Raw genomic sequence first — 22,617 nt, 5'->3', positions numbered from 1 at the left:
GGGCTTTTGCAGGAGGGAACGGGACAAATCGTGCAAGTTATGGGAATGAGCTGAATAAAATAACATATTTTTGGCAGGAGCAGTACAGAATTTACCAAAGCGGGACTGAAAGTCCATCTTGCGCAGACCTCTAGGTTGTGATAAACACAAGCTCAAGATATTTTCATGACATTGAATACATCAGTAAAACCCCCTTTTAGTTGTCTTGAAAAAGGCGGTTGCTAATAAGTGTGTAAATGTTAATCATCAACAGGGAAACTCATCTACTCACTAGTCGTTTTACAGCCTAATTGTGCTTATAATTGGGCTCTTGCTAACTATTTCATTTATAGCCTGTTCAATATAAAACAACTAAAAATTAGCCAATTCAAACATATTATATATATAAAAAAAACCTTATATTTCTGTCAGATTGGGGCAAACAAACTAGTTTCAGTGGGAACATAGATAATAAAAAGAGGTTGTTTGTCAACTGATGGCATGTCAGCTTTGTTGATTAGAATGGTGATCTAGGTTTGTTGCATTGCACCCAATGTAGAAAATAGGAAAACAGATCCTCGCTGTGTCCTCATAAAAACTCACCATAAACAGATATAAGCAAGGCCACAAGAAGTCAATGTCATTGGAACTGATCAGACTAAACAAGCAGAGCGAAAGAACATGTGCTTCAGGTCAAAGTCATCTGGGAAACAGAATGACCACTCAGAGAAACCAAACAGCGATACGTCCTATCAGAAACACATAACAGCTGCGCGCAGTCCACAGTCTGAGATTTCATTCAGATCTTCATCTCAAATCACTGCATTTCTATGAAAAAACTAAACAAAAAAGCTCCAAATGAAGAAGAAACAGAAAGTCTTCCAGCTGGGACTCAAACCGAGGATATATTGAAGGAAAAATGTGATGCTACAGTGATTACCTGTACATACTGCAGCAATTACTTGCAGACCCTGCAGGACTATCAGTGTACTCAAGGTTTAAGATGCGAATAAAACCATAGATCAGCGGGTGTCAGAGAAACAGTGATACATACAGACATCTGTGGCTTCGTCCGATCCGTCCGGGCAATCCTTCTCCCCGTCACACCGCCAGCCTTTAGAGATACACGTCACCTGATCCCTGCAAACAAACTGCTTGGGGCTGCAGGTTTTTGGAGCTGCAAAAAAGAAGAGCCAAAACAAATGATGTTAACAATGCATTCTGCTATTAGCACTGGTGAATTATTACTTGTCAGGGGGGAAAAAGCATATATGTGATACACGTGTGTCCAAAATCCACTGGGATCAGAGAGCCTGTATGAATGTTTGTGGTCTGGACAGTGTTTGACAGTGTACGAGGACGCCAAGTTTTGTCAGTTTACCGCTAGTTGCTTATGTCTATTTCAAAACAAAATTATCGCAGCCGAGCCTATCTGCCCGCCAGACAGTTTTCCCCAGCCAGGCCGTTTCCTCTACAAGGCCAATGTCTGACTCCTGCTGGCTTTACTCTTTCTGTTCTGGTCCAATAGAGTTCAAAACAGACAAACAAACAAAAAAAGTTATATAATAAAAGTCAATGGGCCCTATTTTAACGATCTGAAATGCAAGTATCAAACGCGAAGCGCAAGTAACTTTGTGTGCGGATCTCGGCGCTGTTGCTATTATACCAGTGGGATAAATGACTCTTGCGCCCGACGCAAATCTAAAATGTGTTGGTCTGAAGTAGCTTCATTACTCATAGGTGTGGTTTGGGCGTAACGTGAAATAAACCAATCAGAGCGTCATCTCACATTCCCTTTAAGAGCAGGCGCGCTTGTTCCATGGCGGATTGCTATTATAACGGCGGATTTGCCAGTAAATGTGTAAGCTAGATTTATGCCTATTTTTCACATCTTCATGGACACAACAATGATTTCCCTCGTGTGGAATATTTTTCCTTGTAATTATATATGGTTTGCAAAATGGGAACTGCGTCTGTGTAGATGAGAGAAGCAAAGTGTATGTACATTGTGCACACACTACATTATGGCCAAGCATGCGCCCTTAAAATAGCATCTGAATAACGCGCCACTGACTTTAGACGAGGTTTCTCCTGGTCTGTGGCGGAATTGTTTTCTGAAACTGCAAAATAGCACCAGGGAACGTTTGCGCCAGAACACACCTCCTCTTTTCGCTGAACCGCCCCCGGGAGCGCAAGTTCATTCCCTAATTTACCGACGTGCGTCTGTGGAGGGAAAAGTCCGCTGTGCGTCGGGTGCAAAATAGGAATGATACATGCGTCGGTGTACAAAGTTAATTGCGCTGGGTGCCAGATAGGGCCCAATGTCCGATTATACTGACATCTGCTGATAAAGATGCAATACCAATAGTTTGCTGGTAATGTCTCGAGCTTTTGTGCTGTATGATTTGAATTTTCTTATTCTGTTGAATGCTTAAAATGATATTTCACCAAAATATGAAAATTCTGTCATGATTTTCTTACCCTCAAGTTGTTCCAAACCTGTATGAACACAACAGAAGATATTTCGAAGAATGTAGGTAATAGTTGATGGGCTTCAATGACTTTCATAGTATTTTTTTTCCATAGTATGGAAGTAAATGGAGCCCATCAACTGTTTGGTTCTTCAAAATATCTTCTTGAACAGTAGTGTAGAGCCATTTCACATTTTACATTTCAAATCGAAAAAAGCTACAACTGACTTCAAACTAACACCCCCATTAAAAAAAATTCTTCTTTTCTCCACACAAATCCATGCATAAATGAGCCATTATTTGTTGACGTGTCGAGAATCAGCTCTCATAAGTACAGTCAGGGAGGAGAATGCAATCAGTTAGTTTAAGTGTCCAACATGACCGAAGTCTGAGCAAGCTGCGAGCTTCAGTATTGTATGTACCCTTGACTTTAGAATACATTCCTGAGTTAAGATTTCTACAAAACCCAGACTGACTCAGTTACAAAAATTGTTTTGCAGACTGTCATGAAAGATGTCAAGCACCCAGTCGTGTATTTTTGTTGAGTTGGTTTCGTTCAAGGTTTAGTACTTATTAATGAAGAAATGTTTGAAATGCCTAATGGAGAAAATGAATGGAAAAGAGTATTTCCAGTAATCAGGGCACTGGAAACGGGGGTTGTGAGTGTGGAGCTCTTTCCCGCTCTCTCCTGACTGTGCGTTTCGAGTCAGACCAGCGTTCCTCGGCACATCCAGGTCAGTGTTCCCACACCAGTGCCAGTGATGCAATGAGTCTAGAGGCCATCAAAGGACATCTTGTTCTGATTTGGCTGGGGAAGGTGCGAAAATGTGGCCGCTATTCATTGGTTGACTATTTGGAATCAAGTGCGAATTCATTTCAGACCACCTTCTCAAAAGCTCTCTAAAAGCCTCAAGTCGGCTATCTGCACCGCACCTCTAGACACAAACATCAAGACAAGCAGAGCTGACTGTCAACTGCAACTGAGGTTATCACATGAAGAGAAGAGAAGAGAAGAGAAGAGAAGAGAAGAGAAGAGAAGAGAAGAGAAGAGAAGAGAAGAGAAGAGAAGAGAAGAGAAGAGAAGAGAAGAGAAGAGAAGAGAAGAGAAGAGAAGAGAAGAGAAGAGAAGAGAAGAGAAGAGAAGAGAAAAGGGAAGGGAAGTTAATTTAATTCAAGATTATGAGGCACATGAATTAAAAAAAAAGATGTGCACAGATAAATAATTTATAATAAACTGCAATATCCCGTAAAAAAAAAACAAGAATTTATATAAATTGAATATAAACAATATCACACGAGCAAAAGTGCTGTTTTCACGAATATCAGCACGTTCGCAAATGTGATATTAATTTTATACAACAATTCAATAAACAATAAGATAACCGGCTATAAGGCGACTTACATTTTAGACACAATATTGTCTGTTTTGCCTCTATTTTGACAACAAAAATAGTTCCAAACAAGAGCCATGTCTCTGAGCAACCGTTTCATTTTCGTTACTGAATAAATCCACATTTTTGGACAAATTGTTGTAATGAATGACTCAATGACACACTCACTCACTTCAGCTTTGTCCCTGAATGAATCAGCCATTTTAAATGAATCATTTGACACAATGATTCAATGACTAACTCGTTAAGACAATGATTTGCCGCCACCTACTGGCGGTTTTAGTATTTCATTTTAGCTGAGGGACTGAAGGATGAAGATTGGATGCTGTTTTTGTTTTCGGTCGCGATTGTAACAATAGTTCTGGTCAAACAGATAGAATGCGTTTATAAATAGACTATTAAAAGCGAAATATGAGATAACATTGTAAATATAACAGAAATAAAGTAATTGCAGTCGCATTGCATACGTTTTTGTCTGTCTTTTTTTCCTGTGGGGGGCAGCGACTTGCTGACTGTTTCTTTAAAACGGGCCTGTGAATTGCAAAGGCTCCCTCTGTTAACAATATTACATTAAATGTCTGATATGCTGAAAAAAAAATGCCACAACTAAGATTCTGACAAGTTTTTATTACATCCACCAGCGGGAGTGCCCATGATTTCCACCAGAGGGCACTCTTCCCAACTCCCTTGCTTTCCCATCATAAACTTCAGTTCCCATAATCCATTGTCTGGACTTATTATTGTTTGATCACTTCCACCTGTGTTTCATTATCTCGTTAAACTCTGCCATTATAAGCCCTGTGTTTTCAGTCATTCTTTGCGAAGTCTTGTATGTTCAGTGTTACACTGCAATTCTGAGCCATTGTATCCTGGTTGCCCGGTCTTATTTTTGATCTTCTGCCTATTGTCCTGGATTTCCCTGTTTACCTGTGTTTACCTGGTGTTTATCGTCTGGATTATCTGCACGGTGTTTTGACCAATTGCCTGTTACGTGGATTGCGATTCTGGATTGCCCAATAAAGCTCGATTTGGATCCTCACCCAGTTTTAACTTTCAAAAATGTTAGTGGTAGGAAATAAATATTAATCTGCACATTTTTCAACAGACCCTAGAATGTTAGAATCACTGAGGTAACAGTGATTCTGTTTTTCTTTAAGGTGACCACACTGACACTGTGTTTATTTATTTTTTACACTGTACATATTTTCTTAAACAAGTTTGACCAGTGGTTATTTCAGCGCATTCCTGGGCTGCAAAGACATGAAGGGCGTCTTTATGTGGCTTTCTGACTGTGAGGAAAAAGGGCACACATTCCCATTCACTACTGCAAAACTAAAGACCTTACACTACTATTAAGACGTACAGTAAACGATCAAAGAACATCTTAAAAATTCTATTTTACTATTATTATTATCACAGTTCTGAGTCCATGCTCTTTAAAAGTCCCCCTGTGGTGAAAAGCTTTTAATGTTGTTTATGTGTCTATGTGGTGTTTTTAATCTGCTTTAAGACAAACCATGTGTAAATTCATAAGTCGACAGCATTGCTGAGTATTTCCTCCTTAAAACTGCAGTGAACCAAAGACAGTCTCAAAAACACGCTTTGAAATCGCTGGTGTTTCTGACGTCACAAACTACCTTGTAACCAATCAGATCAACGTGTGATCGTCAACCAGTGGATCTCTGAGCTGAGTGAGTGAGAGGAGGCGGGGCTAATTTGCATATTCATAGAACCGCATATACTAAATGAGGCAAGGGTGTCGAGTTACATTTAAGCTATTTTAAAGCATTAAGGAAGTTTTTTCCAAGGAAAAATTTTTTAAATATGTCATTTTGGTGATCAAAGATTAGTTTTAAGGAATAGAACTATTGACTGCAGGGGGACTTTAACACCATCAATGGATTTACTGTTCATTTGTTCTTTCGTCTGGCTAATTTTACAGTGATTCTAACATTCTCTGCACATACTAACTGCGGTACTTGGATCCACACACTAAAGCCCTAAAGGAGTCTGCATATGCACTGCTGAAGTCGACTGCAGCTTTAATGGCAGTGGAATAAACAGGAGCATTTACATGGCGTCATAAATCAGGGATTATAACCAACAGCAGCCGTCCGTGGATAGGAGGTTATCTGACACACTTCACTTACACACATCTTTAGAGAGCCTGACTCATTAATTAGGTTAAATAAACCTTTAAACAAAAAATGTGAAAGTTCTCAACACTCTCTTTGGTCTATCGTTGATTCTCTGTTATATTATTGGAATATTCTGACACAGTTCAAATGTTAATATAACACTATATAAATGCCTGTTCACACCAAGGATAACTAGAACGATAAAGATATAGTTTTAAAAATAGCTCTAAATGTAAAAGAACCTCTGTAAATGCTACTACTAATAATAACAATAATTTTCTTTATGCACAATATAATGTTATTTTTTTTCTTAATGTTAATATTGGGCTGACACCTTCAGTATTTTGAGGTTGAAGCAATGCTCATATGGTAGAACTCAAGCAAAGAGTACATGCAAATACAGAAATGCTCTTACTAATACTGAAAATAAAGATAGAATTAAGCTAAAGTAACCTCATTTAAGACAAAGACATTCATCACAAAAGAAACACTGAATTATTCTCGAAGATGAGCAATGATTATCTCATCGAGTCACTAAAGTAGGTGAACAGTGAATAATACTGTGAGTAATAGGCTGTAGTTTGCAGACGGAATGCGACTGTAATTACATTACGAATATAGAAAATTGGATCTGAGCAAAGGAAAAGAACAATAAAGAAGCGAATAATAGTTTAAGAAGAGAACAAATGGAGTGTCGGAGACTCGAGGGGCGCAGGGAAATGTCACACATGCGATCAATCAGGGATGAGAGCCATTCAGAAATGAACTGAGAATGTCTTTTAATTCACAGTTTCATTCCTGAACTTAAACTGAGGTAGCAAACAGGACGCAGAAGTCCTATTCAAAAAGGCCTGCAATTCATAGACATTTACATAACTGCTGTGTGTCATTTTAATTAGAAAAAAAGTTTGCTTGGTCTTACTGGATATGAGTCTTATTCAAAGTCTCATCACTTGTTCTTACTCTAAAACAACGTTTGTTTTTAGGAATTTATTCACATAACTTATTTACGGGGATTCAGTCTCTCTCTCTTCATCAGATTGCAGATAAGGTCCTAATTGTTGGCGATTTTAATATACATGTAGATAACGAAAAAGATGCATTGGGATTGGCATTTAAAGGTGCTCTAAGCGATGCCACGCGTTTTTTAGGCCAAAACATTTTTTGTCACATACAGTAAACATCTCCTCACTATCCGCTAGATGCCTGTCCCCTGAACACACTGTAAAAAAACGCGGTCTCTGTAGACACCACAGGCTCCACAAACGGCAACAAAAACAAACTGGGCTCACCCGCACCCCGAAACATAACAAACAGAGTTCCAGCCAATAACCGACAAGAAGTATTGGAGGGTGGGGTTTGGGGGGTTAGTGCGCATGCACGTGAAGGGGGTGTGGAGGAGAGAGAAGCAGAAGAGGGAAGTTTGAATTATGGCCGACACACGACCAAAGAGACGACGTTCCGATGAACGAACTGCAAAGAAGAGCGACAAGGATTAGAAACATGCAAAGTACCGAATTTACATCGGAAAAACCTTCGAAAGGTGGCGAGAACTCCGCCGGCAGAACGGCTTCCAATCCGACATAGTTGCTCTTTTTTGCAGAACAGGTAAATCCATTTTTCTTTCTAAACTGACGTTCATGTTCACCAAAACAACACAAGGATGTAATTAGCTAGAACTATGCAGTCAGCGTTAACTTTGGTGAATAGAACATGTATGTTTCTCGCAGCGATCAATCTCTATTGTAAATGATCAAGCAAATTCACAGTAGGGCGACAATTTGTGTGAATGACTGTTTCCATCCACTGTTTGTTATGAATTTGAATGTTCATATATAGGCTATTGACAACTTTGACTAAATTTGTTTACGCCGCCGCCGTTGTTTATGCTCACTGGGAAACGCAAAGCTAACGGTATCTTTCTATCATTGCGTCCTTGTATGGGAGCTATTTATAACCTCAGGTGGCGAAACGATTTTAAGATAATGTTTCTCTTTTTCTGCATTCTGTTCTGCAATATATAAAAGCATTTATCTAACTTGGTGACATTACAAGCTGAATGAAGTATCAGTAAAACTTAACTTTGTTTGTAGTGACTACTTTGACTTTTCTTTATGTCGGAAGGGAGGGGAGGAGGGAGGAGACGGGATGAGGAGGAGACCCTCCGTCTAGCTAGCCTCCGTTTTGTTTGACAACAATTCGAATGTCAACAAGAAGTAACGTCTCCCGGGATCGCTTACAGCACCTTTAAAGACATTCTGAACTCTATTGGAGTTAGACAACACGTGTCAGGACCTACACATTGTCGTAATCATAATCTAGATCTAATATTATCACACAAAATATGATTGACAATTAACATACAGTTTGGATTGGCGGCCTGGTTCTGTTCTGGGCAAGAACTCCCTGTGCATCTGTGCAGCCTAGCATGGATAAGAGCAGCAATAACCCCCCTCAGGGTAAACAGAACAGAACCAACATGAATGTATTGCAGATATCATTAATCATTAATTAATTTTAATGTACAACATAATTAGAGAATTTTAGTCTGAGAGGTGGAGCTGGGGATGGAGGAGGGTTATCAGCTCCTGAGAAACGCGATAGCTGCTGATAATACTGAAGGAGCTTATATATGTATACAGTGATAGATGTCGTATTCCTATAGGTAGACGTGGGTCAGCTGAGAGTCACTGATGCGAGTTGACTAACGTGACCCGCCAGAACTGACGCTACGCTTGATATTAAAGGGCCCCTATTATGGATTTTTGAAAATGACCTTTCATGTAGTGTGTAACAGCTCTAAGTGAATGAAAACATCCTGCAAAGTTTTAAATCTGAAAGTGCACCGTATATAAAGTTATTGGGCCTCATTCATGAAACACGAGCAGAACGAATTTTTGTGTAAATCGTGTGTAAAATTCTGGCGTAAATTTTCGGATTCATTAAAATGTTCGTATTTTCCAAATGTTAGTTGGTGCGAAAGAAATCTACACCTGCTCCCAGCCACGCGTAAATAGTGCGTTTAACATCCGAACGTTTTGCTCATTAATAAGGCTGCATTTTAATTTAATTCACCTTAATCGGGAACATATTTACACAGCATTTTGAAAAAATATTACATATAGTTATTACATACGTTTTTTCTTATAAATAATTAATTGCCTTCAGTAGGGCTGGGCAAACTAATAGCCCCTTAATTGTTACGGAAATTGTTTCCTATAAAATGGCCAAAATCAGGCATATCAAGAAACATTTACGATGGCTGATATAGTGCTTTTGCTAGATTTGGCAGATAGAGCTCTGCGCAAAAGGCGTATTTTCAGAGACCGCGCAGACTTACTTGCCGAGATTACTACGTACGCTTGAAAATAAAATGTGGCGTTTTGAATGAACTTCTGATAATAAAACTTCAATTTCTGCATCTGAGAAATTTCTCTTTTTCATTCGCTTTTGAGAAGACATGTTGAAATCCTTCGTTTGGTGTCATAATATGATGCCCATATATAGTTGTCAGTCGGATTTAATGGGCGGGATTTATGGTAATTGAGAATGAGCGTGCACGCGCGTCCCATTTACGACTGATTGGAATTCATTAACACACACACACATTTCACTATCGCATCTGACGTTTACGAAGTATTTGTGAATCAGGAGAAGAGTTTTCGGGAAGGTCTCTTTACGCACAAATCACTCACATATTTACTCGTATATTTACAAATGTTTCATGAATGAGACCCATTGTCTTTCAAAAGTAAGAGTCGACTCAGAGTCAGTGAAATTAATTGTTTTTCAAACGAGTCATAAGCCGTTTCGTTGTGACGTCAAGACGAAACATTAGCATATTGCCCGCCCACTTATTGCGCATGCAGATACCAGGGAAAACTTGAACCTCAAACCAGCAGCTGATTCCTGTGAATACTGGACAGCATCATGTCGAGAAGACGCTGTGCTCTACAATGTGAAGGTAAAGCCAGTATCTTTTCACTGCCCAAAGACTAGCATGTGAAGAATCAGTGGTTAAAATTCCTCTTTACCACAATACCACAGCAGTATAATCCTAAACTTTTGCTGTGTTCCCTTTATTTCACTGACGACCGCTTCAGTTCAGGATTCACAAACCGTTTTACTCTTGAAAGATGGTGTTCAAAATACTTAGTTTTGAGTTTTATATTGAGTAGGTCTCCTGCTAGCTGGCTAACTCACGTTATCACTGTCTTAAATACTCCTGCTAATCAGTTGTGGACCACTATTACCTATAACTGTGTCTATTAATGCAGATTGTCTGTCGTTCTCACTACTTTGAGGAAAGATTAAACATGGAGCAAGATTTGTTTTATCCTCGTTTATGTTACATCAGTCATTCACGCTAGAGCTCGGCTAATGTATACATTGCAAACATGCACTGTTATTGATACAGTTTCCACGTGTTCACCGCAATATATTACAAAAATACTCTGTAAATAAATGAGTACAAGTAAAATAATTGGTTTGTTGAAGAACATGCACTTGTTAATGCTGAAGGTGAGGAATTACAGTTGCAACATCTCATAATGTCCCTCAAACTGAGTAGCGTATCACTGAGAAACACTGAGTCCTGCTCGAGTCGTCCTTGCGATGGAGGTTCAGGTTCAATAACTAGTTCTTCCAGTGTTTCATCATCGGACTCGCGCTCGCATTGATATGGTAAAATCAACATCATTGTTCCTTACTGTGTTTAGTTTACGGTGTAGGAAGCCTAAGGACAGCTGACGTTGTTATGGCAATGGGCGTTTTTGTTTTCGTAAACCAATCACAAAAGACTGAGCTGTCTGGCCAATCAGAGCAGAGTAGCTTGCGGGATTTAGAGAGATTGATTCATCTGACGAGTCGTTTGAGAATCACTAAAAAAATGTAGTGATGTGCAAATGTATATTATGAGGAACTTTGATGCATGTAAACCTGTGTAGGAGAGTCCACAACAACATTAGGAAACTTTAAAATAGCATAATAGGTGCACTTTAAAATTGTGGGATTATATGGTTTATTTAACTTATTACATTTCTGTAGAATTTGGCATAAGTGTTTTCATTTAAGATCATCATCTGCAGAGACAAATTCATCTTATTTAGCTCTGCCCCTTTTAGTGCTGGGCATTTGAATAATCATGATACATTCACAATGATTTTGCTGGCAATATAAAATGAAGTAACATTTAACATGCTTTTTATTAGGGCATTAAGTTTGCCAAAGATCATCAGATTAGATGCTTATAGATTAAACACAGTAGTTTCATTTGACTTTCTCTTTAATCATAGTCCATCTGTTAGAATGATTCAAAACTGCTCATGTTCATTACACATGGCTTTATTATGTCTGAAAAAGATTATTTAAAGCCATTTAAGAGCAGAAACATTAATATGGGGATATATTGAACTTCGTCAAAGAGCTGAAATACATAAAAATATCTTTGATTGAGGGTATGGCTTTAGTGGCAAGCTAAGGGTATTTTTGCAATTTTTTTTCTGACAGTGTACAGATAATAATTTTAATTTGCTGAAGTAAATAAAGCAATACAATACACATTCATTAAACACTGTTGTGAGCCAAAAATATTCAACATATATGTTTTAACATGAGACTAGTTTGATGGAATCACTTTCTGACCTTGTCTGGGCAAAGTTACATACAATCTTTGAATTTCATTGTCATGACCGCATAACATTTTGAATGATATGCACAAGGATATCAGAAAGTTACTGTTTACATGGAGCAGACTCCTAAAAAATATTCAGCCGCCAAGAAAAGTAGTCCTACCTCAAAATGAAAGATTTATTTTGAACAATGAAATTATTTTCAGTGGACAAATTTATGCTAATCGCTGTTGATAGTGCCAAACTTTTATTGAACACCTGAAAAATAGTGTTGTAATAATAACAATATGGTGTTACATACTATATGGGCTCTTATTTTAAATGTTCAGTACTTTTCAGTGATAAATACAGTCCATAAAGGGAACAGAAGATAACTGACTGTAAATGACATGCAAGTGTCTTTATTTCAAGATTTCCCTGCATTTCCCACTGAATATGCTTGATTTCAATTTCATATTTTGTTAACGTTGACTCTAGATTGGGAAATGTAAGTATTCCTTTTAAGTTATTTAAATTTGTATATTTTTGTAAATTTAATGCATTCATTCAGTACAATTAATTATATGTAAGTAATAGTTTAGTGATGAGCTGATTTTCCTACCACTGGAGAACCATCTTCATGTTTTTGTGAGTGTAATGTCAGCGCAGGACCAGCTGCTACTACAGGAAACACATCATGCCAAACCACACTGAACGACAGCAGGCTTTGCACAGGACGCTTTCTTGCCTTCAAAAGCAGCTAGACGAGGAGCAAACGAATGGAAGAGAACGCAGACGTCTCAAGATTTCTCAAGGTTTTAAACGGTTTTAGTAAATATGAAAGTATAAATTGGAGCTGTGATGCAGAAACACATTATTTTCCTCATATTCTCCATTGTTGCGGCTCCTCTCTTCCCAGTCTGTCAGTAACGCTCTGGGGTGCGTTTCCCGAAAGCATCGTTGGCCAACTATGGTCGCAAGTTCCGTCGTTACCAATAGAGTTCAATGGACATTGCGATGAACTTGCGACCATAGTTGGCCAACGATGCTTTCGGGAAACGCACCCCTGTTTAGTTCCTGTCTCTATGAAGCCCCTCCTTCTGAACAGCACACTGTGCTCTGATTGGTCGGCTGGAGCAGTGTGTTGCGATTGGTTGAGCGCTTCGAGTGTGTTTGGGAAATGTCCCGCCCCTTACCATAACCGCCAGATTAACACACTACTAACTAACTCAACCAGGCCCCGCCCCTTTATTCTGCGTATGAATTATTATAATGAGGAATATTGTGACGTGTTCATTCCCGGAAGAAACTCAAGACTACACTGGAGGCGTTTCAGGAGTTCAGAAACACTGACACTGATATAGAGAAGAACTGGAGCTATTCATGATCAAACTCAACATTACAAATAAAAAAGCAGATCCTCCTTAAATGTTATGTGTTAGTGCCAAAAAAAATTTATTAGCAGTGTGGTTGCTGATGTTTTTATGTCTGTATATTAAATTAGGTTCAGAAATTGTCAGAATCTCTCCAAATAGTCATTGATGCAATGCAAGTGAATTAATGTGAAATGTGTTTTCTGGCAATGCAAAGAAAGAGTGTTCAAATCATGTTCCTGTGTAAGATTTTAAAATTACTAACAAATGTACCAGTGATGCAGTACCAATGGTTATGTCAGGTTCTTTAAGGAGATCTGGCCTGTATGAGATGTGTTCATAAAGTATTGCAGTCCTCAAAAAGAACCAAATGCAGGGAATAGTGCAAGACAACCTGTCAATCTCTGGATGTCTGGAAAAAAATAATTTTGTCAGCAGGACAATAATCCCAATCACAAGATCGAGTTTACATTAAGAGTAAAATAAGAAAGGCCAACATAAACACACTCAAATCCAAAGCCAAATGGGCCAAAATCACAAATGAACAGATATGACAGAAGACTTACAGCTGTCATTGTTCAATGAGTCTGAGAAACTTTGGCCACATGTTTTCAGGATATCTGAAATGAACACTGCTTTAGAATCAAGGAGACCTATAATATCAGTTTTATCTAATATTATATCTGTTAACTTTCCCATTCAACTTAAAAGCACTAAGGGAAAAGTCACTTGAAAGTGCACGAGTCGTGACAGATTTCTTAGTTAGACTGTTGTTGTATGCTACTGATTTGTTCAAGTCTCTTGAAAAGGAAATTGTGCATCCATAACAGGTCAGGGTTTTCAGTTTTAAAACTTTACAAACGTTTACCTAACTTAATATCCACTGTATAAACACTGTAGAGTCTGAGACTTATTTAGTGAGGTACTGTATATAAATGCCGTCTCAAACACATTTAGACAACAGTCTAGTCTAGTCAAGGATGACAACTATTCACTGGCAGCAGACTTCACTTAGAGTTTTGAAGTTGATCACATTTGAAGTTAAAGTTATCACATTTGAAATATAATATGATTTCATGGTGCTGTGCATTCAAACAATATAGCAAAAAAATGCAACTGAAGCATTTTACTTGCTTCAAGCATTGAACTTCAGGTATAGAGGCAGAATCGTTGCATTCTGGGTAATGCAATAACCTGTATAACTACATATCATTGCAATGGATATATCTCCACTGTGCATCAAAATATCAGTTCAAGACTAGGGCATTTCAAACATTTTGAAGAAATCTAAGATTTCTTCATTTTTCAAGAGATCCACCACAATCAACAGGGTATAAGAACAACCAGCATTTGTAAACTGGATGTTACCAAAGCAACTGCTGTGTGTTTGCTCTTTCCAATCAAAGGTACTTTGAGGAATCAATACCCCCCACAACGACCCAACAGAAGGCTTGTGTCTCGTTTTGAGAAGGGAAGCGGTCTTTCCTCTAACCTCAGGAAATTCTTTCACTGAGCACATTTACATGCACACCAATACACTGATAACACAGATAAATCAGCTAATTGAATTAATTCGTTGTCCCGATTTACATATCCTGGCAAAGCAAGTAATATGCATTTACAATATGTCTACCAAATTGGCATCAGACGATGTCTACAGTGAAACATTGCAATGGATGATGACATTGGGGGAGGGGGGACATTCTCATTTTCGAAACATTCGTAACAATTTCGTAACATTCTCATTTTCCCATGGCCATCAGAACCAGGGCATCAGGGCATGACAAGACCCACACACTTTTTAAGATCAATGATATTGAACCCAATCACTTTTACCATCTCTAATTCACCGGTTGCATCACTTGCCCACCGCGGGAGTTTCAAGATTTCATTTATCACGTTATGAGAGTGACCGACAAGACGATGGCTGAAGATTTGGTTTCAAACCCCTACCGCAAAACGCTCGCTCTTTCTGGATGCGCTTAGATCCGCAGTTGCATTTACTGTTCCTCTGCTAGTCAATTCAATAGGAATTTGCACATTTGGGAGTTTCACATGAGGGAGAAAAGTTCTTCAAACAGATTTCGATCATGTTCAAGTTGGTCAAGCGAATTTGCCGCTGGCTCCAACAGAGAGCTGCTTGGTTCGAAAGTGTCTTGTACATTGCTACGCTATTGGCAATGGACTTTTTTTGCCCACAAAATTTCGCTAATGTGACTGCACTTTAAGGACACTTTCCTGTCACATAGCCAGACACTTCAATAAGCTGACAGAACACAGGTGAAGGTGCTCTAAACATGCCATAATGGGCAAACATCTAGCTGTGTCAACTGGTTTATATGATTAAGCCATTTTTGACTTTACTCCAATAAAGGAAAACGGGTTCATGCATTTACATGACCACACTGCAAATCCAATTCTCAAACTCTTCATCGTCTACGTCTCACGGCATGAAAGTTCCCTCGGCTCTTCCTTCAGTGCTGTTTTCCTCCATCTGAGCCTGCTGGCGGCCGAGCGAGCGTCTGAGTAATGTGACAGCTATGGCCCTGTGAGCTCAATGTTTCCAGCCCTGCGAGCTCCAAGAACAGCTCTGTTGTCATGAACACTGGTAAAACAGTCTTCACCCTCACTAACACGTTAAAGATGGCAAACACTGTCTATGGGCTGAGATGGTCATCACAGAACTTCTCAAGTGTAGAGTGCCTTGCTCATTTTTTAAGGAATAAAAACATCTTAAACCAGTTTAAACTGGTTTGCTGCTCTTAGTTGGTCTCCCAGCCTAATCGGGCTGGTCTGTTGGCTGGTTTGGGGCATTTCTCAACTGGTCTGACAGGGAGACGAACTGGCTAGGCAGCTAAACACTGGCTTGGCCAAAGCTAGGGGACAAGATTAAGGCCTCTATATACTTAAAGTGAAATCGAAGAAAGAACTGCTGTGACATCATTTTAAACAAAATTTAGGCCAAAACGAAGTTCATTTTGGGAGTTCGAAACAGCATGCCAAAGCGAACTTTCCAGAAAAGTTTGCTAAGGCTAGTAAACACCTTTGTACTACCATTGATCCGTGGCAATTACGTAATAGGTTGGTGTCCGCCTTCTTTCCCGTGGAAATGACCGAGTTGAACGAGAAGTGAAATGAGACACTGACACTGTTTTTCATGTTAAATACTATATTATAAAGCTGCTTGATTTTAAGCAATCTATTGTATAAAGTGCTATAAATAAACGTGATGTTGCTTTACTAGAGTGCCGAATTGCAGAGCTCATGCAAATCCAAGGTTGCTATGATCAGATGCCTTTCCTGTGCTTTATTTAAAAAATGCTGTTTTCTCATTTTGCATGTTTATTTTGTTATTAAAAGGAAAGCATGCAGTTCACTAACAGTATATCGCTGCTCGTGTATTGCATTCTTCGTGTAGGGGTAAAATGAAGTTTGAAATACGCAGAGAAATACGCAAAATACTTTGCCGTGAGTATATCGGGGCCCTTAGGATTTCCAGCAGGATAGCTCACCCACAAAAAAGAAAGTTCATCATCATTTACTCACCCTCATGTTGTTCCAACCTTGTATGACTTTTTATTTTATCAGAGGAACACAAAAGAAGATATTTTAAAGAATGTTTGTGCAGCTCTCACCAGCCGCTGTAGCTTTCATGCACATGTACATGGGAACCCATCAAATATTTGTTGTTTCTGATCATTTCGTAGTGCTTTTTGTCATTTTTGGAGTTTGACAGCCCTTGGTCACTGCTGCTGCTGCTGTTGTTGTATGAATAAGATCAAAGCAAACATTCTTTCAAATTTCTCCTTTTAAGTTTACAAAACACAGTCATACAAATTGAGTAAGTGATGACAGATTTCCCATTTTTGGAAAAGCTTTAAACCTTTAGAACAAACAAGGAAGCCTAATCACAAACCGAAACAAATTACCTAGTTAAGATCATTAAAGCACAAGCACATCATGCAACATTATCCACATAGCCAACGGGGCGGATGGATAAAAGAGGGGGAAGAGCAGCTCAGTCTTTCTCCTGTCATCTTACTTCAGCTCAACTTCCTAAAATACACCCCTCTCCAATCCATGTTACTTCCTTTCTGTCTTTGATATTTCAAATTTCTGGGAAAGCTGACGCAAGTTTCTCCACCAAACATCTTGTTCAAAACAAATTGAGAGACTATCCACCCTCCTTTCCACCCTCTCCTCATGCATACTTCCAAACAAATGACCTTTCCCCATCCAGATGTGTTTCACAGTTGAGTGAAGGAGACGTGAGGTTGGGGGTGGGGAACACACTCGTCCGTCTCAACTGTTTATTTCTTCCTCTCTCTGTCTTTCCTGTGCTATATACATCTCATATCTCATATCTCTTCAGCTCTCCTTAAGAGTTCCCCATCAGTTCAAACTCTTGAAATGTCAAACCCTCAGGGGGCAGGTTACCTGTCAGGAAATATAAAGACATCGGTTGCACACAATACTGGCTCAATGGACTCAAGAGGAGGTTTGTTCAATCCAAGCACGACAGTAAAATTGTGTCTTTATCTACTCACTTGGTCGTTTTCTCACACAAATCGGATTGGAATTGGAATACAGGACATGGGTCGTATGGACCACTTTTAAGGTTTTAGTTGCCATTCGTTGTAATTATAATACAAAAAGCCATACAAGGTTGGATCTACAGGAGGGTGAGTAAAGGCCAGTTCACATCAAGGACATCCACCAAGAATCCACAGCACAACTATAACAATAATGACACAGAAGAACGATATCACTGGAATCACTTTCGGTGTTTTTTCCAGTTGATAAAAAAAAAAAATAATAATAAATAAAAAGAATAAAGTCCCCCTGCAGTCAATAATTGTATCCCTTAAAATTCATGATGACATTAAAAGATTTTACCTGTGAAAACAATTTCTTCATGCCTTAAAATAGCTTGAATGCAACTCTTGCTTCATTTAGTATACGTGGATACATGAATATGCAAATTAGTCTCCGCCTCCACTCAATCACACAAGCTCAGAATACCTAATCAACTCTCTCAACTTTACTGTAGTAAACGCTACATGATGGCAAGTGGAAATACTGGTTTAATTCAGCCATACATTTTTGAACAGAACTGATTCAGAAGAAGTGGAAGACTGAAGTATACAGGCTCGTCTACAAGTCAAAGTATCAGAATAGTAATGCGTTTTATGTATCGCTCTCTACAGTGTTGGACACATAACGGTAGTTAATATGATTAGCCTTTTAAAATTGCTTGACTACGTTGTAAAACATTGTAATATACACATATACATAATTCACCAGCTATATTGCTAAATGTACCCGATTTTATATCAGCAGAAAAATATACTGGAATAGCCTGGCTTCTCTTGAAACTTCAGTTAATGATATGCTAAAGCCCGCCCACACGTTGACCTGATTGGTTCCAAGGTAGTTTGTGACGTCTTGAAGCATGTTAAAAATAGACATAGGCCTACCTGTATAAACAACATTAAAAACTTGATTTTCACCACAGGGGGTCGAAGAATCCATCCGACTTTAAAAGGCTTGAGCATTTAAAGAGGCAGACGACGAAACTGCAGCGCTCACATTTACTAAACAAAGTTATCGTCCATTAGTGTGGATGCCAATATAGTTATGATTATAGTTATCATCAGAACTGTCATTTTTGGGTGAACTGTCCCTTTAGTCTCTTCTTATTTACAACTAAATACAACCACTATAAAGTCACATTGGTCAGGATAAACTTAGCGGTTCTGGTGGACCTGAGAGCATGACCTATATAATAAAACAATTTTAATAAGAGCAACTGCACTGTACACCAAATTGTTGAAATGACCAATTATGTGCAATTTCTGCACCACTAACGTCACCAAGTGTAACTGCAAAAAATAACTGTTTTCAAAAAGGTCCCCATCTGCTAAGACTCACACAGATGGTCCGGCCCCGAACTCACGGTTGAGCCAATGTTGGTGTTGTTGAGCTTTCAGGATGTTTAGACAGTCTTACAGAGTCACAGTGTTGCACTTTTCAGAGGACTCGAGCAATTCCTGGTTTTATATAAAGAGGTTGCTTTAAGAGGGATTCGGCAGTGAGTGTCACCTCGAAAGACCCAGGAGAAAACAGCGAGCTTCTGTGTGGTTCTCTGATAGAGGCCCCTTAATTAACACCATTGATGAGCTCAGCGAACATGAAGTCTTTCAGCTCACTCAGAATGCATTTCTATACTGCGGTAAAAGCCATTGTGAGAAAATGATGGGTTATTATCATAGCAATTTCAACTGCACACTGCAGCCTGTGAGAATAAAACAGAATTGTTAATAAGGAAATAAAATACTATTACTCCATTCTTAATGACAAGGCCATGTAATCAACCATGTGTAGGTTAGTATGTGTGTGAAGAGACTTGGTGGACAAACATAAATTCAATCTGTCAAAACCTGACTTAATACGTCCTCAATGTAAAAAAAAAAAAAAAGATAAAGTGTGTTATTTTTTAAATTGTTAAAAAGAGTATTCATTTTGTTTCAGGGACTGTCTGTTGTAATTATCAGGAGCTTTATATAAAACAAAGAAGTCTGTGCTACGTCCTCATTTGCAGAGCTAAGTAAACAAGTGTGTAGTTGTTTCTAGAGTTATGGATGTACTTGCACACAAAGCAGTTTACTTATTGGATCACTTGTTGCACACACACATTATACAATACAGTGTGTTGACTTCAGTCCAGCATCTACAGCACTGAATACACCTTGACAACATGACAGTGTGATTCAGTGAATTCTAGATTATTCCTGTCCGGATCACAAAGCTGAGGGCATGAAGCTCATGATTGTTCAATGCACTTCAACTTTAGAGCTTCATTACAGACTGCATGCAAACAATCCATCATGCATTTCAGTCCAAAGTTCACCAACCATCCTTTCCTTTACAAACACATGTATAGTTTATTGATGGACAGGGCCTGCTGGACTGCAGATGCACACAGCCTACTCATGAGAGGTGTTCTGATTCAACACAACACCACTGAACTAACAATCTCCTTCATTCAAGGAGGACTGGACCTCTACAAAACTCACAACTATCCAACTGCAATTCAATCCTATTCGCATCTCTAAATTGTCAGTAACATGTTGTTTGGTGCGATGTGTAAAAGTTGCATGTGTCGTGTTGTATTCTGGGCATGTGCGCTGCGATGGTTCATCCACAGATTATCAATGCATCTGCACTCCTGAGCTGGTTATGTGATGCACGCACTGCTACTTCATGGTAAACCGTTATCTAATGCATTATAAGACATTACACATAACCTTTATCTCTACGTGGAAGCATTTTAAATTCGGCTCAGATAGCAAAAGAAACTGTGCATCAGCGCATCAAAGGATGGCCGTCTTGATTTGACGGATAAATGCATGGCAACAGTTGCTGAATTGTGGGTGTTGTGTGATGATACATGTACCAAATGAAAAGCCATCCTCATCCACTCACCATCTATTGCCCTCGCAGGAAGCACCACATCCAAACTGTGTAAAACCCCCAAAAAGAACAATCCGACCAGCAGCCTGCCAGCCGCGAAGCGCAACATTATATTTCACAGAAGAAAATCCAGAAACAAAACAGCAAATAAAATGCAAAAGCAAGGTCCGATGCTCCAGAGAAGCTGCAGTCTGATCACGGCTGATGCGCCTCTCCAAATGCGCACACTGGCGCAAAAGGCTTCTTCTGGCACGCACGATTCACGTATTCCTTGAATGCATGGCACAACCTATGGATGATATATGTCTGATACTCGGCATCACCATGGAGACAGTGCGTTCAGAGCATTCCTTTGTTGAGGATGACAGCCAGCGCTCCGGTGTGTGCCAATGACACCTCAGTCTGAATGTGAGCCCGATTCACTCTGTTGCTGCTGGTAACACAGATTGGGCGAAATGTGTGGTCCAATCCTGAACTAGTGATGTTCGACTCCTGAACCGGTTCACTTTTCCATGAACCGCGAGTCGGACATCAGTTGGTTCAAGAAATCCGACTTGTCTGGTATTTGAGACTGCAGACAAATATTTGCTATATTATATATTCATGTGCGTGTGTGCGTGTGTTTGTGTGTAGCTATACATTCGCGTTGTCCAGATCTTTGTGTTATTTCGTGTATTAATGTAGATTAAATTTATTTATTGCATTTAATGTGACTGATTGTAGCTACTGTAATAAAATGACAGTAATACATATTAAGGTCTGACAGAAAATTAGCCAATAAATGGTAAGTGACGTGACTCTTGAAGCTTGAGATTAATAAATATATATTTGTTAACATGTATTAATCATGTAAAATGTCACGGGACGCCTGGGAACACGTGAGGACGTAAAAGAACTGATGAACTGGTCAAATGAAATAACCTGTTCGAAAGAACCGATTCGCGCGAATGAGTCGGACTTCCCAACATGAGCCATGTGTGACGTCAGGAGGAGAGCTCCATCCCCGTGTTAATCGATGGAGAACCGCGGAGCTTCGTGATTGGCTGATGTAATGTCGACAAAGTGTATCATCCAATCAGCAACGCATGCGTTGAGTCGACGGCGAGAAATACGACACCTTCAATGCATTAACTGCCTTAGAGATGTATTATTGCGAAACTGACCACTTTGAGAGTTTTAACGACGTCATTACATCTAATGTGGAGACATGAACGACCCATGAAGTTATATTGAACTGGGTATAGTATTTAGTTAAATTAGGGAGATGTTTGCATTGCAAAACACTGAAGCAATATGAGGATTCTAGCATCCTCGAGTCTTACTGTAGTCATACAGTTAATTCTCATATACTGTGTGTTTAGTTCATGCTCTGATCAGCTATTCAGGGATTAAAGTAATAGTTAACAACAAATTCTTTCATTATGAAAACAAAATATGAGGCTTATCTGAGCTGTTTAATGTTTCTCCCAGTGTGTGTGTTACATCTAAACCTAAACTAAAACCAAGGGTACAGTAAGACACAAATAAACACAGGGATAAACATGTGCATGGGTTGAGAAACAGCCTTTATTCTGCTCAAGGCTCATAAATAGAAAATACTTTGAATGACTTCCAAACAAAAAGGAAACACTTAGCTGGCAACATTTACGGCAATTATTCCCTTTCTCCATGAGGGCAGAACTGCTAACAATGCTGCCAGAGCTCAGCCCAAATCCTGTTGTGTAACTAAATGAGTTTATCCAAGATTCTCACTGTGACCAACTGCGCAAGTGAATAACAACTTTCAGTCTAACACACTAACTGAAGATAAAGAACACAAAATACTGTATAATTCAGACACTGACAACAGAGAACATATTCTTATCCACACTGTAAGAAAAGTCCATAAAATAGGGTGTAATGCACTGAGTTAAAAGGAAATTTCTGTAGGTATAGATTTTTTTCACAGGTGTATTACTTGTATTTCGAATTACACATTGTTGTGTTTTAGGGTAAAAAGAAATGTCTGTTAACAGACAGTGTCACCAGTAGGCGTTTTTTTCCTCCATATTTTACCACATAATGTGACGGTGGTAAAGACTGGCCTAATTCAGGATATTTATAATCCAAAATGCTTAAGCTTCCAACAAGAAACAGAATAATATATTTAACTTTCATTACATTTTAGTTTCAGTCAGCAACTG

The 22,617-nt window shown here is 39.0% G+C and overlaps 1 protein-coding gene across 4 annotated transcripts in view; it reads right to left on the bottom strand.

The window, feature by feature from the left end:
* lrp1aa (low density lipoprotein receptor-related protein 1Aa) overlaps positions 1-20,844 on the bottom strand; it is a 180,492-nt gene extending 159,648 nt beyond the window's left edge. For all 4 annotated transcript variants that reach the window (XM_081356952.1, XM_081356953.1, XM_081356954.1 and 1 more), the window contains exons 1-2: positions 20,447-20,844; positions 1,034-1,156 (exon numbers count right to left, since the gene is read on the bottom strand). In XM_081356952.1, the coding sequence (XP_081213078.1) occupies positions 1,034-1,156; positions 20,447-20,543 (220 nt within the window). In that variant the 5' untranslated portion in view covers positions 20,544-20,844. The remainder of the gene's footprint in view (positions 1-1,033; positions 1,157-20,446) is intronic.
* Between the last annotated feature and the right edge of the window lie 1,773 nt (positions 20,845-22,617).

This window comes from Scardinius erythrophthalmus, assembly GCF_964197995.2.
Source record: "Scardinius erythrophthalmus genome assembly, chromosome: 25".
In the NCBI taxonomy this organism is placed as follows: domain Eukaryota; kingdom Metazoa; phylum Chordata; class Actinopteri; order Cypriniformes; family Leuciscidae; genus Scardinius; species Scardinius erythrophthalmus.
The sequence above is the reverse complement of the archived record's forward strand: the minus strand, read 5'-3'. Positions and strand labels throughout refer to the sequence as shown.